The 17,035-nt window shown below is 38.7% G+C and overlaps 1 protein-coding gene across 9 annotated transcripts in view; it reads left to right on the forward strand.

Annotated features, from left to right (window-relative positions):
• Window positions 1–17,035, forward strand: part of RBPMS (RNA binding protein, mRNA processing factor) — a 189,703-nt gene that overhangs the window by 91,841 nt on the left and 80,827 nt on the right. For all 9 annotated transcript variants that reach the window (XM_017961912.2, XM_017961916.2, XM_017961915.2 and 6 more), the window contains 2 exons: window positions 1,303–1,341; window positions 2,833–2,895. In XM_017961912.2, the coding sequence (XP_017817401.1) occupies window positions 1,303–1,341; window positions 2,833–2,895 (102 nt within the window). The remainder of the gene's footprint in view (window positions 1–1,302; window positions 1,342–2,832; window positions 2,896–17,035) is intronic.

Consider the following 17,035-nt stretch of genomic DNA (forward strand, 5'->3'; position numbering starts at 1 on the left):
TCAAGGCCTTTGAGGTGAAATGTTTATAGTAGCTAATTGGCAACATAGTTCTCTGCTGGGAAGATGTAAGGATGAATCAATCTCAGCATCCTGCCCAGAAACCCTGATGATAAAGTCAGCACCCTGGTACATTCCTGACAACCCTCTTTTAATTAAAGTCCCTGGAGGCTGACCCTAGTCTGCAAATCTGTCTCTGCAGTGATGTGTGTAGTGGTCAGTCATGTCAAGTGGTGTGTTTTTCCCCTGTGTCATCCATTAATGCAAGCCACCAGCTATTGATTATTTTCAGAAATAAACACATTTTGTTATGCTTATCTTGAGGAGCCGGGAGGGTTGAAGAGAGGGAGTGAAAGGGAGGGAGTGTTTCTGTCTTTCTTGAGCATGAGCTGGAATAAAAATCCAAAGGGATTATTTTTGCATGTCCCAATCAGAATAGCAACATGAAAGCTGGTTCCTTCAGTAAGTAAGCAAAATAACTCAACAAAATTCAACATCATTGCCTGCTTAACCTTTTCTGGCAGTTTTGAAAATGTGGTCAGGGAGTTTTACCAGGTATATTTTTTTGAGACGGAGTCTGGCTCTGTCTCCCAGGCTGGAGTGCAGTGGCACCATGGGCTCACTGCAAGCTCCGCCTCCCAGGTTCACGCCATTCTCCTGCCTTAGCCTCTTGAGTAGCTGGGACTACAGATGCCCGCCACCACGCCTGGATAATTTTTTGTATTTTTAGTGGAGATGGAGTTTCACCATGTTAGCCAGGATGGTCTGGATCTCCAGACCTCATGATCTGCCCACCTTGGCCTCCCAAAGTGCTGGGATTACAGGCGTGAGTCACCGTGCCAGGCCCCAACTATATTCTTAATGTTTTATTGTTGTTATTTTATAGCAGATACATGACCAAATCAATACATGCTCTGACCTTCCTGTTGTATTAAATTTACCTTCTTTCCTTGCCTAGTTCTGTAAAATCCCTATTCTTACCTAGACCAAGAAAACAAAAAGATTGCTATTAACAGAGACACTCATTTTTCTACCATTGTGTAATTTCATGAAAAAAAAAAATGGAAGGAAGAGAAACACAGATGAATCCATAGATTGATATTTTTTTAAAGGCCCCAAGAATGCAAACAGGTGTGTGTGTGTGTGTGTGCACGTGCACATGCGTGTGTGTAATTTGCTTTCCCAGATAACTTAGGAGACATTTGTAAGAGGAGTTAGGTAATCAACAAAGAACTTACTTTTACATGAACAAGATGGTATTACTACAGTTACTGTTGGCTAAACTTGGTTTTTCTTTATTTTCAGGGCTATGAGGGTTCTCTTATAAAGCTCACATCTAAACAGGTAAGAATTTTAAACTGGCATAAAAAGATCACTTTTTTACTTTCTTCAGTAATGTTACTGGGGCTTGACATTCTTTTTTTTTTTTTATTCCCGTTAGAATTTGAGGGTTTTCTTGTCTTTAAAATAAAGAGTGAGATGTATTAGGAATTAGCACAGGAAAATGCTTCATAATTCTATAATCATCAGCTGGAATTTCAGGGACTGTCCCAGAGAAAGATAAACACAGTGGTATACTGAGATTGATTTGTATGTTCAGTGAAAATAGTGGTTTATTATTTAAATTCACTTTTATTCCCAAGTCTTACCCATTTCTTTTTATGAGGTTAAACAAACGTGTACAATCTGTGAATATCAGATAGTGAAGGATCATGCTGTCTGTCAAACCCCTAAACTAAGGCAGAGTCCCGAGTCCAGAATGAAGCAGAGAATGTACAAAATGGAAGTGGTAGTCGGTGATTCTGATAGTTCATACAAGCTTAGAGATTGTAGCTGTATAATTTTTTTGTTTTTAAAGCTAAACACTTGGCATACACACCTCTCCAATCACTATTCATCTCTCTGGCTCATGAGAAGAATGATCTTGGAGGCAACCTTCTCTACTGAAAGATAGGGAGTCCAAAGGGATTATGGCCTTTCTGTATTTACTCTGAACAGCCTAATTAGGAAGGTGATTTTTTGTTGTTGTTTTTTTGTTTTTGAGACAGAGTCTCGCTCTGTTGCCAGGCTGGAGTGCAGTGGCGCGATCTCGGCTCACTGCAACCTCTGCCTCCCGGGTTCAAACAATTCTCCTGCCTCAGCCTCCCAAGTAGCCAGGATTACAGGTGCACACCACCACACCCAGCTAGTTTTTGTGTTTGTAATAGAGACGGGGTTTCACCATGTTGGCCAGGATGGTCTTGATCTCTTGACCTCGTGATCTGCCCACCTCAGCCTTCCAGAGTACTGGGATTACAGGCGTGAGCCACCCTGTCCAGCCAGCATAGGATTTTTTAAGGCATCCCTTAGGATTTGAGATAGGAATGTTCACTTTGTAATTTTGGTCATGCAGTGAGAGTTCAGGGGTTTTATCATTGTGTCATTGTATTCTTGCACTTACAGTGTACCAAAAGGTGATTCGGTTCTCTTTCCATTTTAAAAGATGAAGAAACTGAGGTACAGTGAATTTGATTTAGGAAAGTAGAGCCTCTCCAACCCAGATTTTCCTCTATTCCCTTGTTCACTGCTGTTCACCTTTCAACCACTTCTAGATTTTTTTATGATTCTCTAAATCCCCAGCTGTGCCCTTGAAGAACTACCCTCACCATCCCTTTGATTCATGTTAGAAATTTGGCTAAGCCACTGAGTCTTGATTCTTCGGGACTTGGCTTTCTTATTTCTGCCCATTGCCTGTGGTCATTTCTTTATCTTAGCTCTTCAGTTTGACGTCACCCTTGACCTAGAAAAATAGACATCGTCTGATTTTTTTTCTTCATATTTCTCTTTTTTCCCCAGCCTGTAGGTTTTGTCAGTTTTGACAGTCGCTCAGAAGCAGAAGCTGCAAAGAATGCTTTGAATGTAAGTACTAATGATGTAATTGTAGGGGGTTTCCATATGAGGTGGTGGGAAGTAATGGAATCTCTTTGGACGGGAAATCAAGTGGAAAGAATATGACTGCACAATCTAAGAGGGAGGGATTCATCAATTTAATTAGCCCTCTAAAGAGCTTTTTCCAAGAATTGTGATCAGAGGTGCAGATTATTAAATAGCACTCTGCTTTTTGATTGCTTTGAATGAAATGCTCAAAATATCTGAGATCTGATGATGTGGGTCTTATTTTAATCCAGCCCATCCCATCCCATGGTGGTGTGTAGTGCTGCTTTGTTTTTTCCAGAGGAGATATTTGACATGTTAGCTTGCTCATCATTATACTCTAAATGACTATGCTCAGAATAGATTGAAATCCTGGCTTTTTTTTATGTCATGAGGCTTTCCTTTTAGATATGCAGCATTTAAAAAAAAGAAAAACTGCTCATAGTCTTTATTCTGGTTGATTAAAAATTTACATATAAGGCTTTCCCAAAAGATGTGTGTTGTAATAGAATAAATTACAGTCATTTGTAATTGAGTAAATATATCTGTATTTGGTTTGTAGCTGTTGTTGCTGTGTGTTTTGAGACTTTTACCAGTATTGTTTTGGTGAATATTTTTCCTCCTTAATATGTTGAAAAACTAAACAACTTAAGGGGAACTAAGTTAGAGAAGGTGAAAGGAAGCAGAATGTAGTTTCAGATGCTGAGGATGAATCCTCAGGCGAGGAGTCTCAGTGAAGGCTGGCTCCATCATGCTCTAGGCAGTTGGCCTAAGTGGCTGTGAACAAGTGCTGATTGAAGCACTGTTTAGGGTGTTTCCTAGAAGGCAAGCAGCCACTTGACTGGTTGTAATACAGGTACCATTTTGGAGGCTTCTGGGAACTTGTGTCTGGCCTTTGTGTTGCTGTGGTACCTGCAGGTACCCCTGGCAGCTGCTCCTTCGAGTAGACCATGCAGAGTGCTGTTGGAGAGACATGGTATAGGTGATGACTTAGAGGTCCAAGGAAAAGTCTTCATACTTCATATAATGGTGTCATTGATACACAACCTTGAAAGGTTTTTAGACTTTGGAACAAAAATGTGTACACGCTGAGAAGAAACACCTTAATTGTTGTTGGTTTTTCATATAAAGCATGTAGGAACATCTTAGGATTCCAGGAATTCCAGAGTCCAGAATTTTTCTGGATTTGGATAAATGACCTGGTCAGAATAACTGCCTACTCACTCTGTTCCTCTCCCATAGAACAAAATATAAACCAATTATTTATTGAGCACCAGTAGTATACACCGAAGCACAGTATATAATTGAATGTTTTGATGTAACAGTTGTTTTATGATTTTTGCATTAAATACATAAAACCAGAATTTTCTCAGTATAATGATACTTTAAACTTAAAAGTAGAACCACAATTTCAATTTAGCAGTGTTTTATTTTAACCAGGTGGGTACCTTCTAAATGCAGAAATATTCTGGGTCCTTTAAGTTATGTTAGATGAAGTTTTCACCATGTTCTTTTCATTGTTCTTAAAAAGGAAGTAACAAGCAGTTGAAGCTTCAGACTTGGCTCTCATTGCTTTACTGTATTTCTCTTATGTGTATAAAGATGTCACTGACTCATTTTCTGAACAATAGGCTTTTATAGTGACCTCTCATCTGACAAGGCAACATTCCCTTAGGCGGTAGGTTGCGTTTTTGTTTTTTAGAGATAACCGAAGGGTTTTGTTTGTTAGTTTGTTAAAGAATAAAGACAGACAGGGTGTTGCTGTGTTGCCCAGGCTGGTCTCCAGCTCCTGGACTTAAGAGAGATTCTCCCACCTTGGCCTTCCAGGGTGTTGAGATTACAAGCATGAGCCACGACACCCAGCCTGAAGTTTTTTTTGCTTTTTTTTTTTTTTTTAATGTTTAAATGATAATAGTCAAAAAACTGTGTTTCCTCGCCCTACTGAATACAGTGAACATAATTTCAATTTTTCTTGGTGCTCAAAGGTTATCATTACAAATAGCAGGTAATGAACCTACTGTAATATAATGACAGAGGTGTTTAACCCTGTTTGCCCCTGTGCCAGCTGGCCACAGATCACTGTTGTCTGGTCCTGAGGTCTGGTTTTAGGTGATTCTTGCACTAGGCTCTCCATTCTTTTTTTTTCACTGGCAGTACGGCTTTCTTCAGCTGTGTCTTCTCCTTTAATCATTAATACTCTTTGCTACTTGTGTGTTAATAACTTGGGAAGAACCCCAAATAAAACAGGTCTAATTCTGTCCTGTTCTGTGGGCCTAAGGGAAAATCCATATTTACCTGTGGAATAATGATCCCACTGCTGCCCAGAGCTGACTTATGTAAGAGTGTAAGGCATTTACTGAGCTCCTGGCTGATCTCTTGACATTTTGAACTTTTCTATGTAGAGTAGTAGAGGTGTTAGGAATCTTCCTGATGTTATAGTTAGGGAAACAGACTTGGAGGGGATGGATGATTCACTTATCATGTGTAGGTTTAGAGCTCCAACTAGGAGGCAACTAAAAGTAAACTTCCTGCATCTAAGCCTTGTCCATTTTGTACATCTTTTTGCTTGCTTTGTACATGGGATGTTGCTGCATTTTTCCTTGTGGCAGTTAAAGACTGTTTAATTCACAATGTCCAGGACAAATGTCCACTGTAAAGTTCAGTGTGTGACCATGGAGCAGACCCATTCAAGGTCATGTATTTAATCATGAAGCCCAATAGGTATATTCTTTGTGACCCAACATATTAGGCTCTTTTCAGGGTCATCTTTTCTAATTGACGAGTTAAAAACATATGATGCTTGTAGCCATTAAAAGTTTTCTCCTTTCATGTCATCTGTCCAGGGTTCTCTTAACAACATTTTCTTATTTTCCTTTGGAGAGAGAATTCAATGTTGTAATGTTTTGTTTTATTCCACTATTGAGAAACATATGCCTGAATCCAGTAAGTTTCCCTGTGTAGAATAGTTTAGTGTTACGAACCACTTCTCCATGTTTACTTTCTCTTTTTGTTGTTTCTGTCTTGATTGCTGTCTGGTTCAGTTGTTAGTATTAATGATTAGTCTTTTCTCAAAATGACTGATTTTTAAAATCTATTTTCTTCCATTTTTGGACTGGGCTTCAGCCATTTTGATAATTGTATGAAAAAACATGCTCAGATTGAATTAAGTTGTAACTGAACTCTTTATCAGGGAACTACTCAAACCTTCTAAAGTTAAATACAGCACGTTTTGTTTCTATAGCAAAAAGTCCCACGTTAGGCAAAGAATAACTCAAACCCAGACTTCTTTTCGGGTTATCTTTGGTCTCATTAATCCACATCATTAAAAGCCCCATCCATTCTTTAAACTGGCAGCACAATATCTGACCTATTCTTTGTCTTTAACTCAGTTTGTAATTTCTGTACCTGTTTTGAATTTCCAAGCTAAAGGAAGGGGGCACTGAAAATCTTAAGTATCAAATTATTTCTAGGACTTGTTTATAATTTTGGAAGGTAAATCAGATGCACTACTATAGGGAGTTAGCTAGATGTAGGAGAAATTCTGACTTGTGGAAATGTTTAAAAGGTGAAGATCCCCAACAGATGTGGGAGTAAACCATCTGGCTATTCCCAGCAACTGTGAGGACTTCAAATTGTCATTATTCTCTAGTAGGAATCTTGTTTTTATAAATAAGAATGATTTGTAGTTAACCTTCAATTCAGGCTTACGCATGATCTCTGCTAATGTAGAGATCTCTGTAATGACCTGTTTTGGCGTTGTCTTGTCTTACTGGTGTCTGGAAATGGGCCATTACTTTAAAAAGTTGTGAACTCTTTAGTATATGTGCCATTCATTTGTTATCCTTCCTTTCCTGATTTTGGATAGTTGTTATTGGGCTAGGTTTTATCTTAGACTGAATTAAGTCACGTGAGAACTAGAGAAGTCTGTGTACATCACTACAAATTGCCTTCCTAACCAAAATTGCTTAGGCTAGTGTAGTAATTAGCTTTACTCTCAAACTGTACTCATTAATCTAAGTGATCTCTAATTATCAGTGAACCTCCAAGTTCAGTGTTGTTTTTCTTCCAGATAGCTCTTGAGATGTAATTTGCATATGATTTACCCATTTTAAAAATATAATGGCTTTTGGTATATTACCTTATTTTTTTAAATTACGGTAAAATACATTAAAAATGTTGCTATTTTAATGACTTTTAAATGTACGCTTTCTTGGCATTATTTACGTTCACCATGTTGTGCAATCATTACCACTATTTTCAAACTTTTTCATCAACCCAAGCAGAAACTCTATAGCCCTCATGCAGTAAATACCTCCCCATTCTCCCTTTTCCCCAGCCCCTGGTAATCTCTAATCTGCTTGCTTTCTCTGTGAATTTGCCTATTCTAAATAATGAAATATTTTTCTTTTTGCTTCTGGCTCTTCTTCTTAGCATAACATTTTTGAGATTTATCCATGCTGTGGCATTTACCAGAATCGAATTCCTTTTTATAGCTGAATAAAATTGTATTATATGGATATGTACATTTTGTTTATCCATTCATTTGTTGATGGATGCTTAGATTGTTTCCACCTTTTGACTATTGCGAATGAGGCCACAGTGAACATTGATGTGTAAGTATCTGAATCTGTTAAAATTCCTTTGGGTATACCTAGGAGTAGAATTTCTGGGTCATGTGGTGATCATTATGTTAGCTTTTTATTTACTTTGGTTTGTAATTGTTTTCCATAGTGGTTGCACCATTTTGCATTCAAAACTTGTTTCTGTTTTTAAAATTATAACCATTCTAGTAGATATGAAGCAATCGTGGATACTTGCTAAATGCTTTTTCACTGATTTTAATAGTAGATTTGATTTCTGTAGGAATTTCACATGACTTAAAATGTTTCTTTTAGCAGGGACAAGTAACATTTCTGTGACAGTTCTAAGTAATGGAACTGCGTTTGTTTTACTTATTAATAAATAACAGAAACGGGAAAAACTCAACCCTTGTATTACTCTTTTAATGAGACAGAACTTGAAGGAAAGGTATTTTGTCAAGGTCTAAATAGATTTTGGAATAAAGAGTTGAAAAGCAGTTTTGTTTAAAAGAGGTAAAATGGCTGCCACTCAGACTTCCATTGCAAAGAAACCTTAATAATAAATGGAAAAATTGTATCTAAACTAAAAATATATAAAATATTAAATTATTTCTTGACTGTTGAAAAAATTTGATTCAATAGTATTTGCAGTTAAGAGAGAATTTTAGAAAACTTTAATAATTTGTAAGAAAATGTGCTGAGAAAAGACTTGATAGTGTCAGATGTTGAAAAAACAGCTGATATCATCAGGAAAACTTAGCCCTTTTTTCATTTCCATAAATTCCTGGCATTCAAATAAACACTACAGTTATTTATAAATATCACAGTGATTACCATCTCGTACATAATTTGTTATATTAAATAGTTTGAGCTTTCCAGCTACCAAGGTTCTTTATAATTAGATATAATTAATTCATTAGTTCTATACCAGGTTTCTCATTTGTGAGGTGGAGGTATTATTTACTTCGAAATGGTAAAGGGAAAACAAGCAAAAGCATTTGCAAATGCTCTGTGAGTAAACCTATACCATGAATATATTTTCTTGGCCAGAAGTACTGGGACAGACCGTTAAGTATGGAGGGGATACCAGAGCAGTCAAGACCTGCACTGGCTACACAAACATTTCAGCTTGGTTAGACAGTCTCTGTTTCCTGTGTTACAGGTTTTCCTGACAGCCTGTGCAAGTTAGGACTTTTGATCTTAATATTTGTACAGCTTGTGAGTTAGGTGAATTATTTCCACCAAACAAAACTTTTTACAAATATAAGCGTCCAGATGGCCTAGCTCAACTCCGCTGCCCCCCACTAGACACTATATCAATATGTTTCTTATCAGTTTTGAAATTTTCTCCTTAAGTTTCATTTAGCATATTGCTGAAAGTGGGTTAAAGAGGCCCAATTAGTAAGATCCCAGCTGGGACTTTTAGATGGGAAATATGCAGGATTGCCAGATGAGATCATGGGCCTGATCTAGTGTTTATCTGTTAAATCTGTTTATAACTGCTTAACTCTTGACTTGCAGACTTTTAAGGCAGCCATTTGACGTCACAGGGTTGGGAACTAGGCTTGTGCCAGTATAAAGCTGCTGTGATGTGGGGCCATTGGGCCCTTTTGTTGTTTTTCTCAGCTATGTGCATGCACTTTGGAGCTTGACAAACAGCCGTATCCAGTGAACTCCCCGCAAAGAAATTTGAAATTGACTCACCATGAAAGGCATACCACCAAAAGTGACTCCTAACCCATGTACAATTCAGAAAGAAAGCACTAGTTAACAAGTGCCCACTGAGTGATTATTTAGTTCTAGAATCTGCTCAGATTTTCTTTGTTCTGGCTCTGTTCTCTTCATGGTGGCCCTGCAAGTTTTGGATGTTATAAAACCTCCCTATGATTATAATAGCACGTAAGTTAAAAGTTAAAAACAAATGAAGATGCATTTATTTAAGTAGTCTTCAATTTTTTCCTGAAGAAGAGTAAGTTGATTATTTGAATTTATGAAGCATTTACTTAGGAAACTAGAAAATAAAACACTAGTGAAAGAACCTTGCCAGGCACAGTGGCTCATGACTATAATCCCAGTACTTTGGGAGGCCGAGGTGGGCGGATCACCTGAGGTCAGGCATTCCAGACCAGCCTGGTCCAACATGGTGAAACCCTGTCTCTACTGAAAATACAAAATTTAGCCAGGCATGGTGGTAGCCTGTAATTCCAGCTACTCCGGAGGCTGAGGCACGAGAATCACTTGAATCTGGGAGGCGGAGGTTGCAGTGAGCCAAGATCGCACCACTGCATTCCAGTCTGGGTGACAGAGCGAGACTCCATCTCAAAAAAAAAAATTAATTAATTAAATTAATTAATTAATTAAACAGGATTCACCCCAGGTCTGTATCCAGTGCTCCTACTCTTTACTAGGCTGGCCAACGTAGTGAAACCCCGACGTTACTAAAAATACAAAAAGAAAAAACCAAAAAATTAGCTCGGCACCGTGGTGGGTGCCTGTTATCCCACCTCCTTGGGAGGCTGAGGCAGGAGAATCGCTTGAACCCAGGAGATGGAGCTTGCAGTGAGCTGAGATTGTGCCATTGCACTCCAGCCTGAGCGATGGAGCAAGACTCTGTCTCAAAAAAAAAGAATCTCAAGGAAGTTTAAAGAAAGAAAAGTAATCAGAAATGTTAGTAGCATCCTTTCCCTGGGGAAATAGGGAGGAAGAACCACACGTTCTCACACGTAAACCAGTGTATATTCCAATGACAAGTATATGTGGAAATCTCAACTTCACCCAGCTCTTCTCTAGGTAGAACACTTTATCAGATAATTACATTACTGTGTGAAATAGCTTTCAGAATTTTCCTTAAGGCCTTTTTTGAGGATCTATTTGTTTAAACTTACATCATTTTAAAACTCATGCCATTTTAAAAATGATACCCCATTTGACCTCACCCTTTCTCCATGTTTTTTCAGACATTTCAGAAAGTGTTGTGGATCTAATTTGCCTCTATTGTAAATGTAAATAGAAAATATAGTTAGTGTTTTTGGAACATGAAGTGCAGAGTGAGTCTTTTGCTAGATCTTGTTTTGGCTGCTAAGATGCCAAGCCAGTTTTAGAACCAAGAAGTCTTAATGTCTTGACTGTCTTGACATTACTGATGGTTCTGCAGGGCAGCACATTTTGGCAGCTTAAATCACTGTCGTCTTTGTTCTCTTTTACTTTTAGTGAATGATCACATCATCACAATGACTAGGGTCTTCAGAGTTCCCTTTCACACACTGGCTTAATGCTCCTGATAATCCATAAGGATTTGAACTTCTGCTGCGCAGAGCTAGAACCCTTGGTCTTACTCTGTAACTGGAATGCATTAAAACATTTTAAAACCTGGCTGGGCGCGGTGGCTTACGCCTGTAATCCCAGCACTTTGGGAGGCCGAGGCGGGCGGATCACAAGGTCAGGAGATCGAGACCATGGTGAAACCCCGTCTCTACTAAAAATACAAAAAATTAGCCAGGCGCGGTGGCGGGCGCCTGTAGTCCCAGCTACTTGGGAGGCTGAGGCAGGAGAATGGCAGGAACCCGGGAGGCGGAGCTTGCAGTGAGCCGAGATCGCGCCACTGCACGCCAGCCAGGGGGACAGAGTAGACTCTGTCTCAAAAAAAAAAAAAAAAAAAAAAAAAACCTTGGGGAGCCAGGTAGGACTTAACCATCTCAAAGATCGAATAAGGTGTTTTGATAGATACTGGTTAATTATTGTACTGTTTCAAGTATATACAATATGAGGTATTTTCTTTCTTTATAATTAAATGCAGCCTTTTTTTTTTGCTGTTTATAGACATTTAATAATTACATGGATGCGTTAAAAAATTTTTAATGAAAATTACAAATAGTCAAAATTTTTTATATGTAAAATAAGTGAGGGAGAAGAAATAGAGTAAATGTTTATAGAATGTGAAAAATTACATAATAAATATGAAACTAGGAGAAATAAATAAAACCAAATTTTAGTGAACATGATTAGACTAATCTAGAATCTAAAAGATAATAAAATCTGTTAACAAAACTAATATTTATAGAAAAATACACCATGAAGTATATTTTCAAGACTAAAATTTCACTTCTAAAAATCTAGTGTTAAGTTTCAGTAGATAACATTTTGAAAAACTAAGTGATGCTTTGAGTAACGTGGTCATTGCATAAAAGGATATGGTTTTTTTTCCTGGCCATTGTGTAGCAAGTTAATTTTTAGGATTATTGTTTTTAATCAGAAGTTCAAAATAATTTCCCCAGAAAAGCAGTGGGGTAGAAAATTTCTACTATAAACTTACGACCAACAGTTCTCTTATATTTTGAATTTTTAAATCTGTTTTCTCCTTTATTTGCCTTACACAAGACATCAGTCATATGTAAATGAATGAATAAATACACAGAGTACTTAAAGAGTTAAATTTGTAAACATAGGACATGAAAATAAGTTTAGATGGAAAAGGAATTCACATCACATTACTTTATAACAAAGGAACAAAAACGTGAACTATAAAAGCATTATTTCTATGTGTACTGTCAAAAATGAAAATAAAAATACAATCCATCCAAAGTAATTTCTGTATAATGTGTCACAGAATTTAGGTATTCATTTAGAAGTCAGATGTAATAATGTCTAAATAAAAGAACGTTGAATATAAGGCAGAAACGGTTATTTAAGATTACAGGTCATAGATACACCTCTGTGGAAAAGGCAAACAACCAGATGTGAAACAGAATCTGACTCTTCACACATCTTAGAATGCTCTATAAATGAGTGACAAAATGAATGGAGGAAAGGCTTTTAGGCTTAGGGATGACCCTAGGTAACTCTAGCAGGAAGATGTTGATTTTAACAAAATTTCACCCTGTCCGCTTGATTTATCTGTAGAGGTGTTTACCAAATTCTGAAAACACGCTTGAAACTATTCTTAAAAATTTTAATACACTGACATTAAAAACATAGTGTGTATTTGATGGTAGGGTGATTTTATGTATTTCTGCATAACATCAAGTGTTAGTGAGTTTGTACTGTGAAAAGGCACTAAATTTGTTAATTGAAGCTAAGAGGAGAACAATGGAAGTATGTCTTCTTGATAACCAGTCATGAGGGTATCTGAATCCAGCTGACCTGATTTATATCCAGGCCCTGTCACTTTACTGATTTGGGGGCTCTTCTTCAAGCCTTGATTTTCCTTCCTATGCTGTTGATCGTGGCCACCTCAAAGGGTAAGAGGATCAAATTAAATGAGATGGTGGATGTTTTCATTGGTTTTTGATTTTTTGTTGTTAAGACGGGGTCTTGTCCTGTTGCCCAGGCTGGAGTGCAGTGGTGCGATCATGACTCACTACAGCCTCAACCTCCCAGCCTTAAGTGCCCCTCCAACCTCAGCCTCCCGAATAGCTAGGACCACAGCCACATGCCACCAGGCCTGGCTAATTTTTTTATGTTTTGGAGAAGTGGTGTCTGTGTTGCCCAGGCTGGTCTCAAACTCCTGGCCTCAAGTGATCTCTCAGCTCAGCTTCGCAAAGTGTTGGGATTACAGCTGTGAGCCATTGCGCCTGACCAAGATGGGTATTTTTAAAGCCATTGGCATTCAATAATGGTAAAAATGCTGATAATTAATGATAATGACAACCTTCACAAAGGACTTTTTTATTCCTAAAGTTTCTTTTTCTCTTTTCCTTTTACTTTTTCTTTTCGCTTTTCTCTTTTCTCTCTTCTCTCTTCTCCTGTCTCCTCTCTTCTCTCTTCTCTTCTCTTTTTTCTGAGACGGAGTCTCGCTCTGTCACCCAGACAGGAGTGCAGTGGTGTGATCTCAGTTCACTGCAACCTCTGCCTCCCAGGTTCAGGCTATTCATCTGCCTCAGCCTCCTGAGTAGCTGGGACTACAGGAGCGCACTGCCACACCCGGCTAATTTTTGAGTTTTTAGTAGAGATGAGGTCTCACCGTGTTGGTCAGGCTGGTCTTGAACTCCTGACCTCATGATCTGCCTGCCTAGGCCTCCTACAGTGCTGGGATTACAGGCGTGAGCCACCATGCCCGGCTAAAGTCTCTTTTTCCATATGCTGGTTTTTAAAATAATTTTGGTGGAACCCCAAATTCCAGTGTATTCAGAGTGTTTCTAAACATTGACTTATAGTCAATGGCAAAATTATTCATCCTTCCTTTCTTGGAGCTCATCAGGGAAACACAGTTGCAACGTTATCCTTAATATTCTCAAGCCAATGAAATATTGTAAGCCAAACAAACACATCCTCATCTCCATTTTATTCTATCTTAATTGTGCACATCTTTCTCCATTTCAAATTCTAACTGAATCTCTGTTTCAAAGACCCAAAATCCTTTGATTATGATGTTTCTTTAGCAGCCAGTGAGATTCCTGACTTACAGGGTTTTTCTTTTTTTCCCTGAGACGGAGCCTTGCTCTGTTACCCAGGCTGGAGTGCAGTGGTGCAATCTTGGCTCACTGCAACCTCCGCCTCCAGCGTTCAAGCAATTCTCCTGCCTCAGCCTCCTGAGTAGCTGGGATTACAGGCGCGCGCCACCACGCATTGCTAATTTTTGTATTTTTAGTAGCGACAGTGTTTCACCATGTTGGTCAGCTGGTCTCCAACTCCTGACCTCATGATGCGGCCACCTTGGCCTCCCAGCTGACTTAGAGTTTATTGTATAGATAAGCCTTTTTGCAGAAAGGGAGAAAGTCAGCCTCAGTTTGGTTAGATCACTAGTAATCTAATTGCAGGGATTCATTAGAGGAAGAACACTGATTTCAGTTGTTTAGAGGCGAGATAGGTTTTGCCTCACTTTGTTTTGGCTCCCTGTGCAGCACAGGAAGTACTTTGCAGTGAACTTCCTAAGTTTGGACTTGACTGTTTACATTCTTTTCAATTAACTTGTCCCTTCAGCCCCAAGTTCTTGGTTAGAAGGAGCTTGTAAGCCATTTGATGGTGTGTGTTAGAGGTGTTTTAACAATAGGGTTAAGGAGCAAATTTACCTGCTTTCCTTATTTCTGTATTCTTATGAAATTCGTCAGCGACATCTCCCCCAACCCCTACTGATTAATTTAGTAAATGGTATTAGTAAATGATGTTGAGGACCAGTAAATAATATATTGGTATAAATGGCTCATTTTTATCCTTAGTGAAATTAAGGATATAAAACCATTGACTTATAAAATTATTTGTATTTGTTAAATGTAATACAGCTTTTTCTTTCTAAAAATTTGTTATTGTCAAGTTGTACAGTTTGAAAATTAGTAACTAGATCGAGATAGTGATTATCTTTGGGGGAGGGGGAAGAAAACAAGAAAATGCACATGTTTTCTACTTGCTCTTGGTGTTTAACTTCATTAACGTTACCTAAACTTGGTTGGGCACACACAGGGTGGGAGGCTTCACTGGATCCTCTTGGGGGCTGGGGGGTTCATTACTAAAATAATGGAGAGCAGAAACAGGATTGTGAAAATATACTTGGAGGCCTAGTGTGGTCTATGTCTGATCTTTAAATAGAAACCTTCTCAAAATGGTTTTGGAAAGTTTAGGCAACTGTGTTTTTTTTTTTTTTTTCCCAATTGTAGAGTTTGTTTATGTCAGTACTGCTTTCTCTCCTCCTCCTACCTCTTTTTTTTTCTTCTGCACCAGCCACTAATAAAAGCTCAAAGTAAACTTTGCAGAATGATCCTTAAACATATACAGAAAGTTAAGATAGGTCCTCAAATGACCTAACAAGCACTTAAGGTGAAGCTAAAAGAAGAGCACATTAAATGCATTCTCTTAGTCTGCCTACCTCACAAGTGGGACTTACTTTTCATGTGCTTTTCTATGTAGACACAGACAACCCCACCCCACCCCACCCCACCCCCGACAGAGTTTCTTGTTGCCCAGGCTGGAGTGCAATGACACAATCTTGGCTCACTGCAACCTCTACCTCCATGGTTCAGGCAATTCTTCTGCCTCAGCCTCCTGTGTAGCTGGGATTACAGGCATGCAGCACCACGTCTGGCTAAGTTTTGTATTTTTAGTAGAGATGGGGTTTCACCATGTTTGTCAGGCTGGTCTCTAACTCCTGACCTCAAGTGATGCACCTGCCCCTCCCAAAGTGCTGGCATTACAGGTGTGAGCCACCATGCCCAGCCGACACGCTTGTTTTTTAAAATAATTCTCTGAGACTTTTTATGTTACACAGTGTTAATCATTCAGCTTATCTTTGAGTGCATAAAGCACTTTCACACATGCATGCATCCATTGTCTCATTTTGCCTGATATGTGCATAATATGTATTAGATGCAAAAGTAGGTTGATCTTCTTTTCAATAAATTAGAAGATTAATGTGCAATTATGTATAATTAGTCCTTTCTTTAAAGAGCTGACACCACACTTGTCAACACCAGTAACCCTTTGACTAAAAAAAAAAAAAAAAAAAAAAATACCGCTTTTATCTTTAAAGGATCTATATCGTCATCTACTAATTGGATACGAAATTAGTAAGTATTTCAAAACCCATCCCTTCCCAGTTTAATCCTGGGTTTTGTACTGGCAGAAGCTGTGTAGGCACATATGTGGCCCTTATGAATGAAAGTGATTCTCTCAATTTGCTGTCACTAGGAAAAGAGATACAAGCTATTTTTAAAGTTGTAATTGATAATGAATTTGCACATAAACCCCCCTACTTTTTCATTGGCTGCACTCTGTAACTGGGTGTGTATTTTCTAGACTGGCCTGTTTCAGTAATATAGACTGGCTTCTTTAAGAATAAGGTTGTGAGGGCCGGGCGCGGTGGCTCACGCCTGTAATCCCAGCACTTTGGGAGGCCGAGGCGGGCGGATCACAAGGTCAGGAGATCAAGACTACGGTGAAACCCCGTCTCTACTAAAAATACAAAAAACTAGCTGGGCGCGGTGGCGGGCGCCTGTAGTCCCAGCTACTCAGGAGGCTGAGGCAGGAGAATGGCATGAACCCGGGAGACGGAGCTTGCAGTGAGCGGAGATCGCGCCACTGCACTCCAGCCTGGGCGACAGCGTGAGACTCCGTCTCAAAAAAAAAAAAAAAGAATAAGGTTGTGATTTCTTTTGTCTGTTTTATTGTTGTTTTCTTTTTTCTTTTTTTCTTTTTGGTGCCAAATTCACAGATTTAAGCCTATGATCTGAGCTTTACAGAGATGAATCACGTAATCCGGAAATCATTTACATGTTCACATTGACAGGGCATGATTTCTATGCCACATTTCTGAAATTTTTGATGTGGCACCTATAAGGCTTTAGTGAAATACAGGGAAGTGCTTTGTTGAGGCAGACCCACTATTGATTTCCTAAGTCAGTGAAGTTGGCCATCAAAATTCTCAAGTTTCTTTGGTGTCACTTCACAGTGACAGACATCAGACTGGAATGTCTTGGGCCAACATTAAGCCGATATGGACCATTAAAAGTTTGTTTCTAGGTTTTCCCCAAATCCTCTATCAGAGTTGAAAATTTAACTGAATTGAGAGCTATTGCCTAGGATCCGCTTCCTTGAAGCTTTCATTTTTGAGTGCCTTC

The sequence above is a fragment of the Papio anubis genome, chromosome 8 (assembly GCF_008728515.1).
Source record: "Papio anubis isolate 15944 chromosome 8, Panubis1.0, whole genome shotgun sequence".
NCBI classification, from domain to species: domain Eukaryota; kingdom Metazoa; phylum Chordata; class Mammalia; order Primates; family Cercopithecidae; genus Papio; species Papio anubis.